General features: G+C 40.5%; 1 protein-coding gene across 1 annotated transcript; it reads left to right on the forward strand.

Annotated features, from left to right (window-relative positions):
* The first annotated feature begins 248 nt into the window (after nucleotides 1–248).
* Nucleotides 249–14,536, forward strand: LOC124638417. Its single transcript, XM_047175374.1, has 17 exons — nucleotides 249–695; nucleotides 1,347–1,523; nucleotides 1,786–1,963; nucleotides 2,225–2,404; nucleotides 2,600–2,776; nucleotides 3,031–3,149; nucleotides 4,179–4,320; nucleotides 4,971–5,041; nucleotides 5,321–5,540; nucleotides 5,765–5,956; nucleotides 6,257–6,354; nucleotides 6,541–6,660; nucleotides 6,905–7,063; nucleotides 13,137–13,214; nucleotides 13,312–13,383; nucleotides 13,846–14,022; nucleotides 14,385–14,536. The coding sequence occupies exons 1-17, from the start codon at nucleotides 429–431 to the stop codon at nucleotides 14,448–14,450; spliced, it is 2,493 nt and encodes an 830-aa protein (XP_047031330.1). The 5' UTR covers nucleotides 249–428; the 3' UTR covers nucleotides 14,451–14,536.
* Nucleotides 14,537–15,383: the final 847 nt, after the last annotated feature.

Genomic DNA, 15,383 nt, shown 5'->3' on the forward strand with positions numbered 1-15,383 from the left:
CATAAAGGCTAGGATTATTTGCCAAAGTAAATAAGACCAAACCTTTCTTATTTATGAATTTGGACAATCTTTTCTAAATCTCTTACAAATAAACTTGATGTAAACTAAAAATCCGTTGTTTCATTTAAAACAACTTCAAACAAACATCTCCTCCGGCTGTCGATGTCTGATTGAGTTAGTTCATTGGTTTAATAGTCCGGGACTCAATTGGTTATCGGCGGGCGTTGTGCAACTACTCGTATCGTACCGGAAGATCTACATTGGTCGGGATTACAGTCACACATCTCAAACGGCTAACACGTGTTAGTCTCCCAAAAATTCGGGCTACACCGAATATGATCGCGAATTGAATTAAAATAACTTATAGAAAATTTTGGAGTGTTTCAGGACTTGCTTTTTGGATCAAAAAATATGTGTAAGCTAACAAAATGAAATCTAGTCCAAAAAGAAGAGTGTCAACGGACTTAGAACCGTTTTGCTGTAAAAAACTTTCGGTGATTGCTTGTGTGTTCGCTGTTGTGTCTTTAATAGTACAGACTTATAGTTATGTGGGTAATAGTGAAGTGAATTTTGATGTAGAAGCTAGAAAGTTATTGAAGAATGTTCTAGATGAAAGGATAGAGGAGAAAATTGATGCGTATTTGATGGAGATCAGTGGGAGTACTTCGCATCGACTAAAAAGGGAGGCTATGTTGGTAAGTAGATGTAAGGACCGAGAAGAATTAACAGGGAATGCGGAAGTTACTGTACTATAAATACACAGTTATAAGCCCTTTACCAACATCTTACCAAATTAAAGTTTTCACACACAACTTTAAAGAATTCATGTAGGTACTAAATACAAACATAGTTTATGAAAAGTTGTTTGTGATTCGTTACCTACCGATATTGATCTAGTAATTTGATTTTTGATAACTATGATATTAAACGTGCTCTACCTAAACGTGAACTATTTTTTATTAAGATTAACATAAAACGTAAAGAACGTTAAATATATCTTAATTTAGTTCCAGCGACGTACGATAGTAGTAAGCATTAACACCTACGTCTGCGAATCCACTTTAATTTAATCGGTCAATAAGCACTTCAATTTCGTAGAACCCAAACACTGGTCCTTACACCCGTAGTATTTTATCCTTACCGAGATTCTTATGTATTTTCTTCTTCTTCCTTTCCTGTTCCTGATTTTATAGGGGGCTTGCGCTACATGTTTTCCGCTTCCATTCCTCTCAGTTACTCACCACACTTACATTAAATTCTCTCCCGTCTTATTATCTTTCAGATAATCCATCCTTCCTCGGTTTTTCTTCTTCTTCCTAGTTCTCATGGTCTTCTTAAATCTTCAGAAACAATCAGTAAATCAAGAAGATAACACCGTGACTCCTCACGTGGAGTTCTTTAACCCTAAAATGCGGCCGGAGCTAGAAGAGAAGGATGCAGCGGAGATGAGGAAGACTGGCGCTAAAGGCCCTGCCCCTGGTGGTGACACTTGGGTTTGGTTGACCAGCTATTCTAGAGTTCCTGTAAGTAATTTTTTTTAGCGACGGTATTTTACACTTACCTTTAACTTGTCTCGAACGAGCAGTCTTAAAATCAAGGGCTATTAAAATGAATTTATTAATTGTAGTTATTTGCAAAGTTATGTATTTCCTAATCTATCATGTCGGCATCCATCTGCATTAAATAGGTACTTTAAATAGACGATAGAAGCTCTAGTCTAGTACTTTATGTATTTTAACACAAAACCAGTTCACCCTTGGCTATTTTGGATGTAATTATTTTCAGTACAAAGTAGTACAAGGTTTCTGCAAAGCAACCCAGGATTACTGTCCTCCCGGCGTTCAGGGACCAAAAGGACCGACTGGGTTACCTGGTCCTAAAGGGGAACGAGGAGATGCTGGGGCTCCCGGCACTCCTGGCCATTCTGGAGGCAGAGGACCTATGGGACCACCTGGACCTAAAGGTAATATTGAAAACATAGATAATAATCATGTTATTTTTATTTAAATAGCGAACTCTACGTGATATTTAAAGTATTACACAAAAATATTTTTGGTTCCAGAAAGTGTTTTTACTTCAAATCAGTTTAATATTCAAGGCACTATCCAGCCACTTACGAAAATGTGCTCGAATTATTGAATAGGTTTTATAATAGAAATTGAATTTAGAGCTAACCCATTATGTGGCTGTCATCCGCTAAAACCATCTACCTACCTATCATTAGGTGAACGCGGTTTCCCCGGCAATCCAGGGCTGGATGGTCGAGATGGGGTGCCTGGTGAACCGGGTCTAGACGGTATGTCAGGCCGCAATGGTGCTGACGGGGCCCCGGGCAAGGATGGGCGTGACGGAGTCCCTGGGAGGGATGGTAGCCCGGGCAAGAACGGGAAGGATGGGAAAGATGGTATGAGTCATTAGAATGTAAAAGAGAGAATAATTTATCTAACACTCGTTGTTTCCAAATTCATTCATGGCTTGTCACAGATAAAAGGAAGTTCTTATAAATCTTTAGTTTAAAAATGTTAAGTTGTCTCTCACGAAAAATTAAACTGCAAAGAACTAGATCTTACAACACTGATGATCTGTGCATTTTCCACAGGTAGGGCTGGAGCCCCTGGTCCACCAGGTATACGAGGACCCAAAGGTGATAAAGGACCAATTGGCTCTAAAGGCCAGAGAGGTAATGATGGACGCGACGGTGCTCCTGGAAGACCAGGGCTGTCTATATACAACTACACGTTAGAAAAAGAACTGTTTATACCTCCTACTTTTGCTCGTAAGTATTCAATTCCGAAACACCTGACATTCAGTCAAGCACCTGTTTTTAGCGTTGTGAAAATCTCTGAGGCAAACTGCCTATTTTTCAAAATTTACAATTTTTTTATTTTTTATTTACAAGATTAATAATATTGATTGATGTATGATTATAAAAGTAGGTCAAACCATGATGACTTGACTTTTAATGAATTCCACTGTATAAATTATACCATCACCATTGTATAACACTGGTCTATCTATCTGTCACCCCAGAAGACCAAACTCGAGTGATAGTGCGGGAGGGTGATACCATGCGGATCAGCTGTAACCCCATGGGCCGGCCGGAGCCCACCGTGGAGTGGAGGCGATATGATGGAACTGCTGTTATTCAGGTGAGGTTTTCAAATGTTTAGCATTAAGCTGCAAAGAGAGATCATTTTTTATGAAAAAATGCATTTACTTACATTTTAATAGTTACAACGACTCACATGTCCGTTGTATGTAGAACGTTGAAGCTAGTCTATCCAGTAGTTCTGCGTTGTTCTGTGAGATGCAGTACTTTAATAAACGAGAACAATACTGTTACTCGTATTTTTTAAATCTAAGTATTCAATGAGGACTGAATTAGGAGATTAAAATTTTATAAAGCAATACAAAATATATATTACATAGGCAAAAACTTTTTATTACCTACGAGTATTTCATAGCCGTTTTCCTCCTCCTGCTTTATCTTTGTATGCATTTGTGCTGTATTCGAATGGCCCAGTTTCTAGGCGCATAACGGTCCTGGCGTATTGCCCGCCACGCCCCTGTTCCAGAGAAAATGTTTATGTAGTTTTACAAGAAAAGCTTACAATATAGCAAAAACAATGTAGGTAACTATCTTACTTGTTTTTCTAGAACAACTTTCTTGACAGCTATAAGTCTTCATAAATAATTTTGAGGAGAGTCATCGTCGTGGCAGGATGAAGTCTTGTTTATTCGAGGTTTATTTTACGCTACCATTGACGAGGCCTACTAATTAGCACCACAAAATTGTGCTCATACTTTTTCATATTTTTTGGGCTACAAGAGTAACAGCATGATTTTGAAAAGTTTGTTACCCTCCGTCCGCGAAAACTGGGCCAAGAAAACAAAACCAGTAGTTTTAAAGATAAATGCGTTCAGTAGATTGGGGTTTTTTAATTATTTATTTAATATTTTATGTACACAGTCAAACACACAGAAAAGAAAAAAAATCTAACAAATAGTACAAAGGCACAGCTTACTTTTTAAGTAATCTTCTCCAGCAGGCCCGTTATAGAAGATTTAGAATTAAAAGCAGGTGTAGATAGACTGTGTAAAAAGAAAAGAAGATATAACCAATATTATCATTACCTACTAACATTAAATACCGACATTTAATCCTCTCATCTTCTCAGGGTTCCTGGCGAGACGCCTCAGTAGCTGGCCACGTGCTAAACATACCCAACGTGTCTCGCTGGCATACCGGCAAGTACGTCTGTCTGGCCAACAACGGCATGCTACCTTCTGCCAACCAGACAACTGATGTCGAAGTCCATTGTAAGTACATCAACAGAAACAAAAGAGTAACTGTGTCGGTTCGCTTTTAGGGTCCGTTCAGACAGACCGGCTCGGAGAGGAGGGCAAATTCTTAACACGTTGAAAATCGGGTACTTAGTATTTGAAGTGAGGTTTATTTTTGCATGCGCACTGCTTTTGTCATTAAGAATGCTCGAAGGCGCTTGGTGTGAAATAATAAGAGGAGCCGATCGGCTCCGATCGAGTACTTTTTCTCGGTCTTGTTGACGTTTGGCTCCGATTGCATCTCACGGAAGCTGCTCCGATCGGCTCCGATCGGCTCCGATCGGAGCAGCTTTCGTGTGTTCGGTCTGTAAAATCCCCTTATAAAAAAATGCAACCATGGTCATTTGAAAAAGATATGGGATAGTTAAATCAGAACACGGTAATTTGTTTTGAACGGTAATGACAAAGAAGTGGTAATGAATAACTTATAATAAGTTTTGTGCGAAAATACACAGATTAAACTGTGCATACGTCCTTTCGTTGTCATTGTCAATAATATTCACGCGTTTTCATGAAGATCACCAATACGGGTGGTTTCATGAGATTACAAAAACAGTCTATTTATAATTAACGTGTGTGTTTTCCTTAAAAACATAAAATCGTCATGTGCCTCCCAATTGTTTCAGTCAGTCCTTATATACGGGTCCCAAATAACGTCGTGTATGTCACTAACAAGACTGTAAAGATCGAATGTGAGGTAAGTAGACGAATCTTATAAACAACAAAAAAAAATGTGCAATGTGTACCTTTAATGGAAACACATGACTGTAAAGTATTATTTTAATAGATTTATTTTTTTATATTTTGTTCTGTATTGCTGTTGGTGGAACCAAACAAATAAACAAAAATCATTAATAAATGAATCTAATTCTGCATTAAATACCAGTTACCATTAAACTTACATAATAGACAAACCCTCTGCTATTTTCCGTCATTGCTTGTGTAAAAGTATAACAATCTTTCTTTCCCTATCCAGATCCAAGCGTGGCCAGAGCCAGTACTAGCCTGGGAAATGGACGGCATAACTCTTGAAGGTCTTCGCTACAAGACTGAGATAGCCCCAACTGGCGACCCCTGGCGGTGGATCCTGAGGCTCGAGATCCCAGGAGTGAGGGAGAGTGATCTAAGGACTTACAGCTGTGTAGCCAAAAATGAACTTAATAATCAGACCGTTAAGGGAGATATTACTTTGAGATGTAAGTTGGTATTTTCGACTTTATTTACTGCAACTATAAGATACGAAAGGACCAACTATGTGGTCCTTTGTATTGGAAGTGTGTACAAGGCGGACATGAAATTATAGGGTGGTTTTAACATGGATTTATCAAACAGCTTATATACGATCTAAGACAGTGTATTCAGAACAACAAACGGATCATTATAAAAACGAAGAATTTCTATTCATCCTCTAAATTTTCAGACCCAGGACCAAACCACGAGAACGTGCCAAAACAACAACCAGTAGAATACGGCTCCAGGCCCCCAACCCTGACTTCCTACGAGGAGTTGTGTGAGGTACAGCGCTGCCCCACATGTCCTCGATGTGATCGCGCACAGCTACTCATTACTTCCATGAATGGAACTACTGGACACAAGCCTAGGAGGAATACTAGTGAGTAGCTGGTTTTAAAGCTAGGGTACAAAAAAATGCTATAATGGTCTTTTCGGTAATATAATAAAAGCTAAATTAACTATGTTGGTCACGCTTTATAAAGCCATAACTACTGAACCACATCAAATCAAGAGCCCGAAAAAAAAATAAGCTAATTTTTGACGATGGATGAGAAGTAGGTAGTTCCCTCGATTCGTGAGTATCACAATGAGGAACAGCTAGTACCTAGCAAAGTCATGGTCTTCAGATTGATCATTGTACTAAAAATCTTTTAGACTTAAACAATGTTGCCATTTCCAGATTGTCAGCTCTATGCTATTGGTAAGCCAGTTTACCATCGCTACAAAGAAGAAACCTTTGGGGCTTGGCTTAGAGACTCGAATGGCTCCGATGCTCAGGTAAGATACAAATAAGAACATGAAACATTATGCTTCACAGATTCGGATTTTCCGCTAATTCTCTGCACACATTCACACTGCTACCCTCACACATACACAAGTGCTGCATACACAAGTAAGAAATTCGTCTGCGTGATGCCACTTCGTTAACCATAACTATTCCTTTATTGTTTTTAATTATTCCAGAGAGAAAAATTATGGACTACGCAGGAAACGGACGTGGAGCGACTGAGAGAGTACAGAACTAAAACAAGCTTCAAGCAAGACCACGTGGATGAGTATCATAAACTGCAGAAACCATTCTTTGTGAGTTCTTTATTCCTATGAAAAAGATGAATATTTTAATGCGGTACAAGTCATAACACATTAAATACTTAACCAATATCTTGTCTTGTTGAGGCCTATTTACTTACCAACCCCAAGTAAAGTCCTAACATTAACGCCTAATTGCAATAGTTCTTACAATAAATCATAACATGATAAAATTAGTTCCTCATCTTTTTTGGCGTACATGACTGCAGCAGTTAATTAAACTGACTATTCTTTCCAGGGCAATGGACACGTAGTATACAGCGGTTCGTTCTTCTACCAAGCCAACGAGTCAGGAAACCCTGGCGACATCATCAGGTATGACCTGTCGCAGAGCCGCATCAAGTCTGTCAAGCTGCCTCATGCTGATGGTAGACTGTATACTTCGCAACATAACCAGGTAACTTCTTTTTCAAAGAAGACCAGTATTATCTATCCTATATACCTAATATTATAAAACCAATGAACTACTGGTCTGAATTGAAAAATTTATCTAAAAAGGCTTTAGGCTACTTTTTATCCAGGTTCGTACAGAGGTTCCTGAGAGATGCGGGTGAAACCGCTTGCATAAGCTAGTTCAAAACCAGGGACCATTTTGGTTACCCATTGAAAGGGTTTTTGATAGGGTTTTGACAAAGTGTTGTTTTAGAACCAATTTCATATTTGTTACACTTTTTTACGAAAACCCTTATCAATGGATAACCTCTTTCAAACCCTTTCGATTTGATACCTGTGTATTCAAAAACCCATTCTTAATGGGTTACACTTTTTTGTCGTAAGACGTTTTGAACGGGTTACCCCTTCAACGACTGTAACACAGTAACCCATTGGGACTACAAATATTGTAATTTTATATCTCGTGCCTTTACTTTAAAGTTCTAAACTACAATACGGCCGTTGTGTCTTGGCGAGTCTGAACATAGGCTCTGCGAACTTTAGCGCATCAGATCGTCGCTTGAGCTGCTGAGGAGTCCGTCTGTCACACATCACCTGGCACTAAAGATAAAGAGATGCGTCCGAGACATCAGAGAGGAGGGCAGAGACGTGAAATTCTTCTGGCTGAGGGCCCACGTGGGATCTCCAGGGAATGAAAGAGCGGACCAGCTGGCCAAGGAGGACAGAAAATACAGCGGATTACAATGTACTCCGCTGTATTTTCAAAGTTCTCGTATCGTATCAGAATGTGGCAAGCGCGATATGAATCCTGCAGCACAGGAGCGGTCACAAAAGTGTTCTTTCCAAATGTCCTTGCGGCAAAAAGAAGACTTAAAGAAGCTGTCCTTACACCGACACACATCCAGATCCTAAGCGGGCATGGAGGATTCTCAGCGTATCTCCACAGATTCCAACTCAAAAACAGTCCCTCGTGCGTCTGTGACCCCAGCTGCGATGAAACAGTCTGGCACCTGCTTTTCGAGTGTCCAAGGTTCTGCCACGACAGAATGGAACTGGAATACACGATCGAAACCGAGTCAGTCCACAGTCCACACGATCATGGGGAAACCGGCTACTAGGAAACCATTAAACTAGCCATAGTCGCAGCTGCGGCCAACAAAACGGACCGTACTCCGCGAAATCAGAACAGATCGCCATCTGAAACCAGCGCAGTCACTACACTCGCTACGACCACCACACCTACAACCATACACACCACCACCATACAACCACATTTAACGTCAACAACAACACAGACAAGAACCACTCAACCGACAACCACAACACAATCGACAACAACACTAACAACAACCACTCAACCGATAACCACACAAACTACAACCATACACGAAACATCTACAGAACAGACACCTACAGAACTGACAACCAGACAAACGACTATCATACAATCAACACACACAGAATTAACAACCACACAAAGGACCTACTAACACCAACTCACAACCAGCGCAAACACAGAAATCACCCACCAGTCAACAGTCAGCTCCAAGTACCATGCCCATCGCACAGCTTCTGGCATTCGGAGGAGACGGAGTGCCAGGCATAAGACTGCGTGGAGTCGCCTTGTTTATGAACAGGGAAGCGGAAAAAATAGGCATAAGCTTCTGCATGGGCTCGAGTCGAGCTGGAGCTCGAATAACCATTGCACCAGGCCTCGCCGCCCCGTTCAACGGTTGCACCACCAAGACAACCAAAAAAGGCAGCAAGTACCATGCACTGCCTCAATTGAAAGTAGCCTCTCACCGATGCCGACTATTGCGATTCAAATGCAAGACGATCGCAATACTCGAGTGGAGAGAGGAGACTCCATTCATTCAGGTGTGCTCACTTCTGCAAAAGATCGCAGAGGCAGAAGAAGAAGAAGCGCCAGCCACGGCTCGCACCATAAGCGTCGACGCGATGGCAGTTGAATAGAAAAGGGGTGACGTCGCAGACCGCTTCGGCTGTTTAAAAGCCTCGGAACACCATGAGGTGGTAGTATACGAGGACAGAGGGAAAACCTTGAATTTCCTTTAAGTCCGCGGAAACCCTACAGCGCTGCGGGTTGTTCGAAAGAGATACCGCGGCCCTGGCACATGAAAGGCCTACGACGGAACACGACGGTTTTTAGTCAGTAAGAGTCTGACACTCCCTCGCCGCTGCTAACCCACAGCATTTGATGATTTTTGATGTCGTTAAAAAAAAACAGCCAGCGTCCAACTGCGCAAGGCAGGTTTGAGAGAGCCAGCCCCGGATCTAGGGGGGGGGGGGGCAAGCCGGGGCCGGGCGGCAAATTCAGGGGGCTGCCTGATTTTAACCATAATAGTTACCTACAGGGCTGTCTTAACCTATGGTGCAGCGTGTGCGAATAACCCGGGCGCCTCGGTCTCAGGGGCGCCGCGGGACGCCCCACCCCACCACCAGGAAATTTCGATGAAATTACACCCGTAGTTTCAAAATAAGTCGCCTTCGCTTTGTTTAATTGATCATTTTGATTATTTTTCACTTTTAACATCCTCCAACTAAGTGAAAAAATTCTCGCTCGCTACGCTCGCGGCTAAATGGCTATTTATGTACTGTTTTTCAGATGGTTTTTTATTTTTATTGACGCACCGAATCAACGAACGCAAATGGCACTCGCTCTAATCACGGTTTCTTTTTATTTGTACATAATTCCTTGTTTCATTTTGTAAGTCTTCAAACAAATAACTTAAAAAAGTTCGCGCTCGCTACGCACGCGGCTACTTGTTCCTTGACAATGTAGGTACTTTTGTGTCGTAAACTCAAAAAATTTGTCGCTCGCTTCGCTCGCGCAATATTACATAACCATTACCGGTTTACCTTGTTGACTCCATAAATCAAATCCACGCTGTATTACCTTTTATAAGTCAAATGTAGCAAAAAGATATTTATGGAGTCCTCAAAAACAAAAAAGTTTGCGCTTCCGATTGCTTGTTACTTTACTATAGCGCTTTTTAAAACTTATTAACTTTTTGTGTACCTACATTAATCTGTCTCGACTTTCATAAATTAATCTGGCCTACTGTTTGAGCCTACAATGATTTGGACATTTTTTTTAAGTCCTTTACCTACCAAAAAAGTGACTTTCTTTGGTGAAAATAAACATAATTAGGTAGGCAGGCGGGGCGGCATTTTTCAGTATTTGCCCCGCCTAAAAAAAATTGAAGATCCGGGGCTGGAGAGAGCCCAGCAAAAACCGCAAAGGAGCAAAGGAATACCACCAGCAAAGAGGAGCACGCTCGTACGCGGAATCGCCTTAAAGATATCGGTTCTTTCCTGAGCACCATTCTCATCGGTCAGTCGCAAATCACCAACAGCGAAACAGGAATCAGCAGTGGAGCGGTTTTTCCGAAAAAAGCCCAAAGAGCCCGAGTCACCGAAGCCTAAGCCTACAAGAGCGGACAAGGGGCAGGTCGCCCACCGACTCTCGTGATGTGTTTGGCATCACGGACCATGTCAAAAACGCTTTCCTGGAATACGTTGCACTTGTAAGGGCCACACAGGAGGTAAATCTTAGAAATTGCAACAAGATCATGCTGACCTTCCGTCGAGAAAATGATGGTCTGCTCCGGGTATTACTGAAGGACGCAGAGGCGGCGGTAGACGACAACGCCAACTCCCAAGTCATTGCAGGGGAAATGACGGGGTCGTACATGGCCGCCTACAGCGCAAAGAGCGGTTTCGTGGCCCTGGACGAAGAGGCAACGGAGCGAACCGGCAAAATAAAATTCCTGACGCCACACGATGACCCGATAGTGGTTACCGCCAAATGTACCAAAATCATGCTGGAGGATAGTATCCTTGAAATGGCACAGACCGTTTCTGGGACCTCAGACACCTCAGCATCGATGGAAGCTTGGGCGGTACCCAATATCAGATGGGTAAATGGGGTACCGGGGTGCGGCAAAACTACCTGGGTAGTGAAACACTTCGACGAGAGGAGGGATGTCGTAGCCACCACGACAACTGAAGCGGCCAAAGATCTAAGAGGAAAGCTTGCGCACCAATTGGGCGATAGAGCGAAGACAAAGGTGCGCACTATGGCCTCAATTTTAGCCATCGGGTTCAATCCAAATGAGAAATGTCACCGTTTGACGGTAGACGAAGCTCTCATGAACCACTTTGGGGCCATAGTCATGGCAGTAAAGTTGTCTGGTGCAAGCGAGGTGGTCCTCATCGGAGACGTGAATCAGCTACCATATTTGGACAGGGAAAATCTTTTCCCATTAAAGTATACCCGTCCATATCTGGTGGCTGGCATCACACAGGAGCTGCTCTGCACCCACCGTAACCCAGTGGATGTGGCCTTCGCACTCAGCGTCGTCCACTCCAAAACGTCGCTGTCTCATGTTCATTCCCTGAGCTTGAAGGGTTTAACAGGAGCGCAAGTATCGATCACTGCCCAAAACACCCTATTCCTGGCTCATACGCAAGAAGAGAAATCTTTTTTTATTAGCCAGGGATACGGGTCCGGTGAAGGGTCGCGTACCTTAACCATTTACGAGGCTCAGGGACTGACATACGACAACGTCGTCATCATAAACACTAAGTCCAGGAGGCTCCAAATTCATGACCGCGTCTCTCACGCGGTAGTCCCTAGTCGCTAGCGGGAAATGAGACCAATCCCCAATCCGTTCCTGTCCCATAATCTTGTGAAACTAAGTCCATGCGTATAGTGTTAAGTATTGTGTAATAATAATATATATGTCGCAGGGATATGATAAAAACAGGGATTTGATCAATTCCCTAAGGGATTTGATCAAATCACGGAGGATGTTAAAATAACAACACGATTTTATCTTTTCATTTGTATATTTGTAATAATCACTTATTAAAACATGTAGCTGATTTGTGGCATTGTGAATTACATAAAGGAATTTCTTACAGGCATAAGACAAGAACTGACATGTTTTTTGTCATTTCACTGAACCAATTTAGGGATTTGTTCAATTCACTAGATTTGTTTAGGGAAAAGATAAAATCGTGTTGTTATTTTAACATCCTCCGTGATTTGATCAAATCTCTTAGGGAATTGATCAAATCCCCGTTTTTTATCATATCCCTGCGACATATACATAAATACGTGGTGGACTCACATAGTCTTAAGACTAGAAGTCAGTAGACATAAGTTTTTGTGAGGCCAAGACGGCGAAAATTATAATTAAATAAAAAATGTAAATAAAAGCGCGGACCCCCAAGTCTGCGGTAAGGTTTTATTAATAAAAAAATAAAAAACTTTAGCGCATTTACAATCGTGAAAAAAACTGTTATTTTCATTTTTCAATTAACCCATGTATTTATACACAAAACAATCATAAGCACTAAATAAAAAACTAAACAATAGTAATAAAACTCAACAACAGTAACAACGAAAACTTTTGTAACCGACTGCGCTCAAGACAATATTATAGACGAGTAAGAAACAGTTATGAAAAATTGTAAATGATTCCAAGCTTTCAAGGTCAAAATCTATTCCCCTTCTCCTATGTAGTTTAAAATAATTTGATTTAAAACCCTTTGAAAACCCCGAAAAACCCTTTCAAAGGGTTATCTACTTCAATTGGATATCATACATGAGCCGGTAACATCTTGTACTAGTTAACTTATTGAAAGGGTTACCCTAACGTTAGGGTTTTGAAAAGGTTAACACTACCAAGAGATAACACTTTTATTGACTGCAGCCATATAACCTGTAACCCTTTCGAAAGAATTAACTTATATTCGGGGTTGTACGGTCCCTGTTCAAAACATATTGACAGTCTTCCAATAAAAACAAAGTTTAAACATTTCCTAACACCAATGTTGATTGCTGGCTGACCAAAAAGTCACAAAAGATATTTTTCCAAATTCCCGCAGGACGCCAACCGGACACCGGCGCCATTCTCGGAATCCATCTAGAATTATTCCCTAATGGATACAACCCTACCGTACTCTTACACTTATTATTTTGGTCATAGTTAAAGATTTAAGACGAGATCGTATAATGTACCTATATTGAACTTTTTATCGTATTTCAGGTAGACTTCAGTGCGGATGACAATGGTCTCTGGGCAATATACTCAATAGAATCGTCTAACAATACTGCTGTAGCTAAGGTATTGAACATTAATAATCTACTTGATAATTGATTTTGTATTTTTTACTTTCAAGAACAATCCTTCATACAAAATAATGAAATCAACGGTTTTTCAGCTCAGTTTTGACCCTAACAAGGATGGACTGAATATCGACTACATTTGGAATATTTCATTGAATCATAAACAAGTGAGTACGAAAGATTTTCTACACGTAGGTTTAACCGCTGTAGCTGGTTTACTTACGGTTTACTTTGTATAACCTCTAATTATCTTCGGTTAAATCTAGGGGTAAACTTTATCATAGCGGCAACACCTAGGTGGAGCCGCACTCCCGACGTGGCTAAACTTATATGTAACATCGGTTAGAGCCAGGAATTTGATTCAATTAACCATTTTGTCATTTTCTGCTATCACTATAACGTTGAAGGGTTTGCTTGAACGCGCTAACCTCTGGAACTATACTACGGTTTGATTCGATTGAACTTGAAATTCTTTCAGTTTTAGTTAGCGCATTTATCAAGGAAGATTTTGGTACGTTATGGTACATTTTAAGTAGTTCCCCCTCACAGGTGAAACCACTGGTGGAGGCTTGTAAGCTTATTTTTAATTTCATCGCGTGTAATAAAAACTTTTTATTCTAATTCAATAGGTAGGCGAAATGTTCATAGTCTGTGGAGTACTATACGCGTTAGACTCGGCAACGGAACGAGAGAGCAAGGTGTCGGTTGCCATAGATCTATATCTGAACAAACAGATAGAAGTGGCATTGCAGTTCACCAATCCCTTTAGGAAGACTACGCAGCTTGGATATGATCATATGCATAAGGTTAGTGCAGCTTTTTTTTATTAATGCTTGGAATAATTACATACTTAATGCGGGGTTTTAATAGATACAGTGATTGAAGACATCCATTAAAAAGTTAGGAATACTGTTATTTTTGAGGTTTCTTACGTGATTTCGTAAATAATTTCATTTTTTCGTGACGTGTAGGATGCCGGGGCCCGTGAGTGTACCCGTGCGAAGCCGGTGCGGGTTGCTAGTTTTCAATAAAATTGACGGGATCCATAAGAGCCAGTCATTAAATCCTCTAGTTTTCGGAAGAGTTTGTAGGTACAATGAGAGCAATATCTAAACTTCTCAACAACTCAAAAAATACCATGTATGTAACCTCATGTTTTTTTTTTCAGGAGCTATATTCCTGGGACCGAGGGAACCAACTGACGTACCCTGTGAGATACAACGAACTACCGTGACATCTAGAGAAACTGTCTATACCCTTAACGACAATGTGAAAATATTTTTTATACTTACATTTTTGCAAATATAATCTCCAATACTTTCTTTGGGTTTCCTTATAACCTGTATGTAGCTACAAGAAAAAAATCTCAACTCTTTAGAACTTAAAATCCCTCTTGCGGTAACATAGTGTACTAATTTTTATACCTCAAAACTTCTAGCTACGGTCCTTTGCGTTTACTTCCAATCACCGCTAGATAGCGCTTTATTCACTATACAGTATGAAACTTGTCACCAGAGGGCGCCAGTAGGTTCTAATAAAAAATAAATTACTATCGACCCTTCATAATTGAATCAACAAACTTTATTGAAAATTATCGGGAAATTGCCAAAGTTACTAATTTATTGATACGAGTAGCTACCCTTATGGTGTATGTATAAATAGAGACAGGCATTTTCCCATGAGATTTCTATTTGTATGAGAAAGCTATTTAAGGGTTCTACTGCTAATTCCATCACACACAGATACGTGCATTGTCTAATTAGATAGGTAAATCAGAATAAACTAGATTGAAGTACTAGCTAAATGTTTTATCATATTGTTAGTGAACCTAATGAATAAATAAATAAAATAAAAACAACAGAATTCTTTAAACGTCAAGATTTGGCATTTGTTGGAGGTTCAATTAATCAATCATCATAATTTTATAACTACGTAGTAGGTATCTACTGCACTGAGATATTTATATTATGTACATACAATACCGTTCTGCAATAGTTAATTAATATGACATTACAAGGCAAGTTCTTCAATATCCCATCGGTAAAATATTCACATAGTGTAATTGCCGCCGAGCGAGCATTTCGGAAATACCAAGCTGTATTCATATTTCAGCGCCTTTGTAATTATGTATCAGAAAGTAGCGTGTATCGTGTATGGAACTTACTAA

This window comes from Helicoverpa zea, chromosome 17 (assembly GCF_022581195.2).
Source record: "Helicoverpa zea isolate HzStark_Cry1AcR chromosome 17, ilHelZeax1.1, whole genome shotgun sequence".
NCBI classification, from domain to species: Eukaryota; Metazoa; Arthropoda; class Insecta; order Lepidoptera; family Noctuidae; genus Helicoverpa; species Helicoverpa zea.

Bases quoted from the DNA above. Each gene is read 5' to 3' on its own strand.
- LOC124638417 (XM_047175374.1), top strand. From the start codon at position 429: ATGAAATCTAGTCCAAAAAGAAGAGTGTCAACGGACTTAGAACCGTTT. The intron at 5,957-6,256 runs GTGAGTAGCTGG...TGCCATTTCCAG, and splicing joins CAAGCCTAGGAGGAATACTA to ATTGTCAGCTCTATGCTATT. The intron at 13,384-13,845 runs GTGAGTACGAAA...CTAATTCAATAG, and splicing joins TTTCATTGAATCATAAACAA to GTAGGCGAAATGTTCATAGT.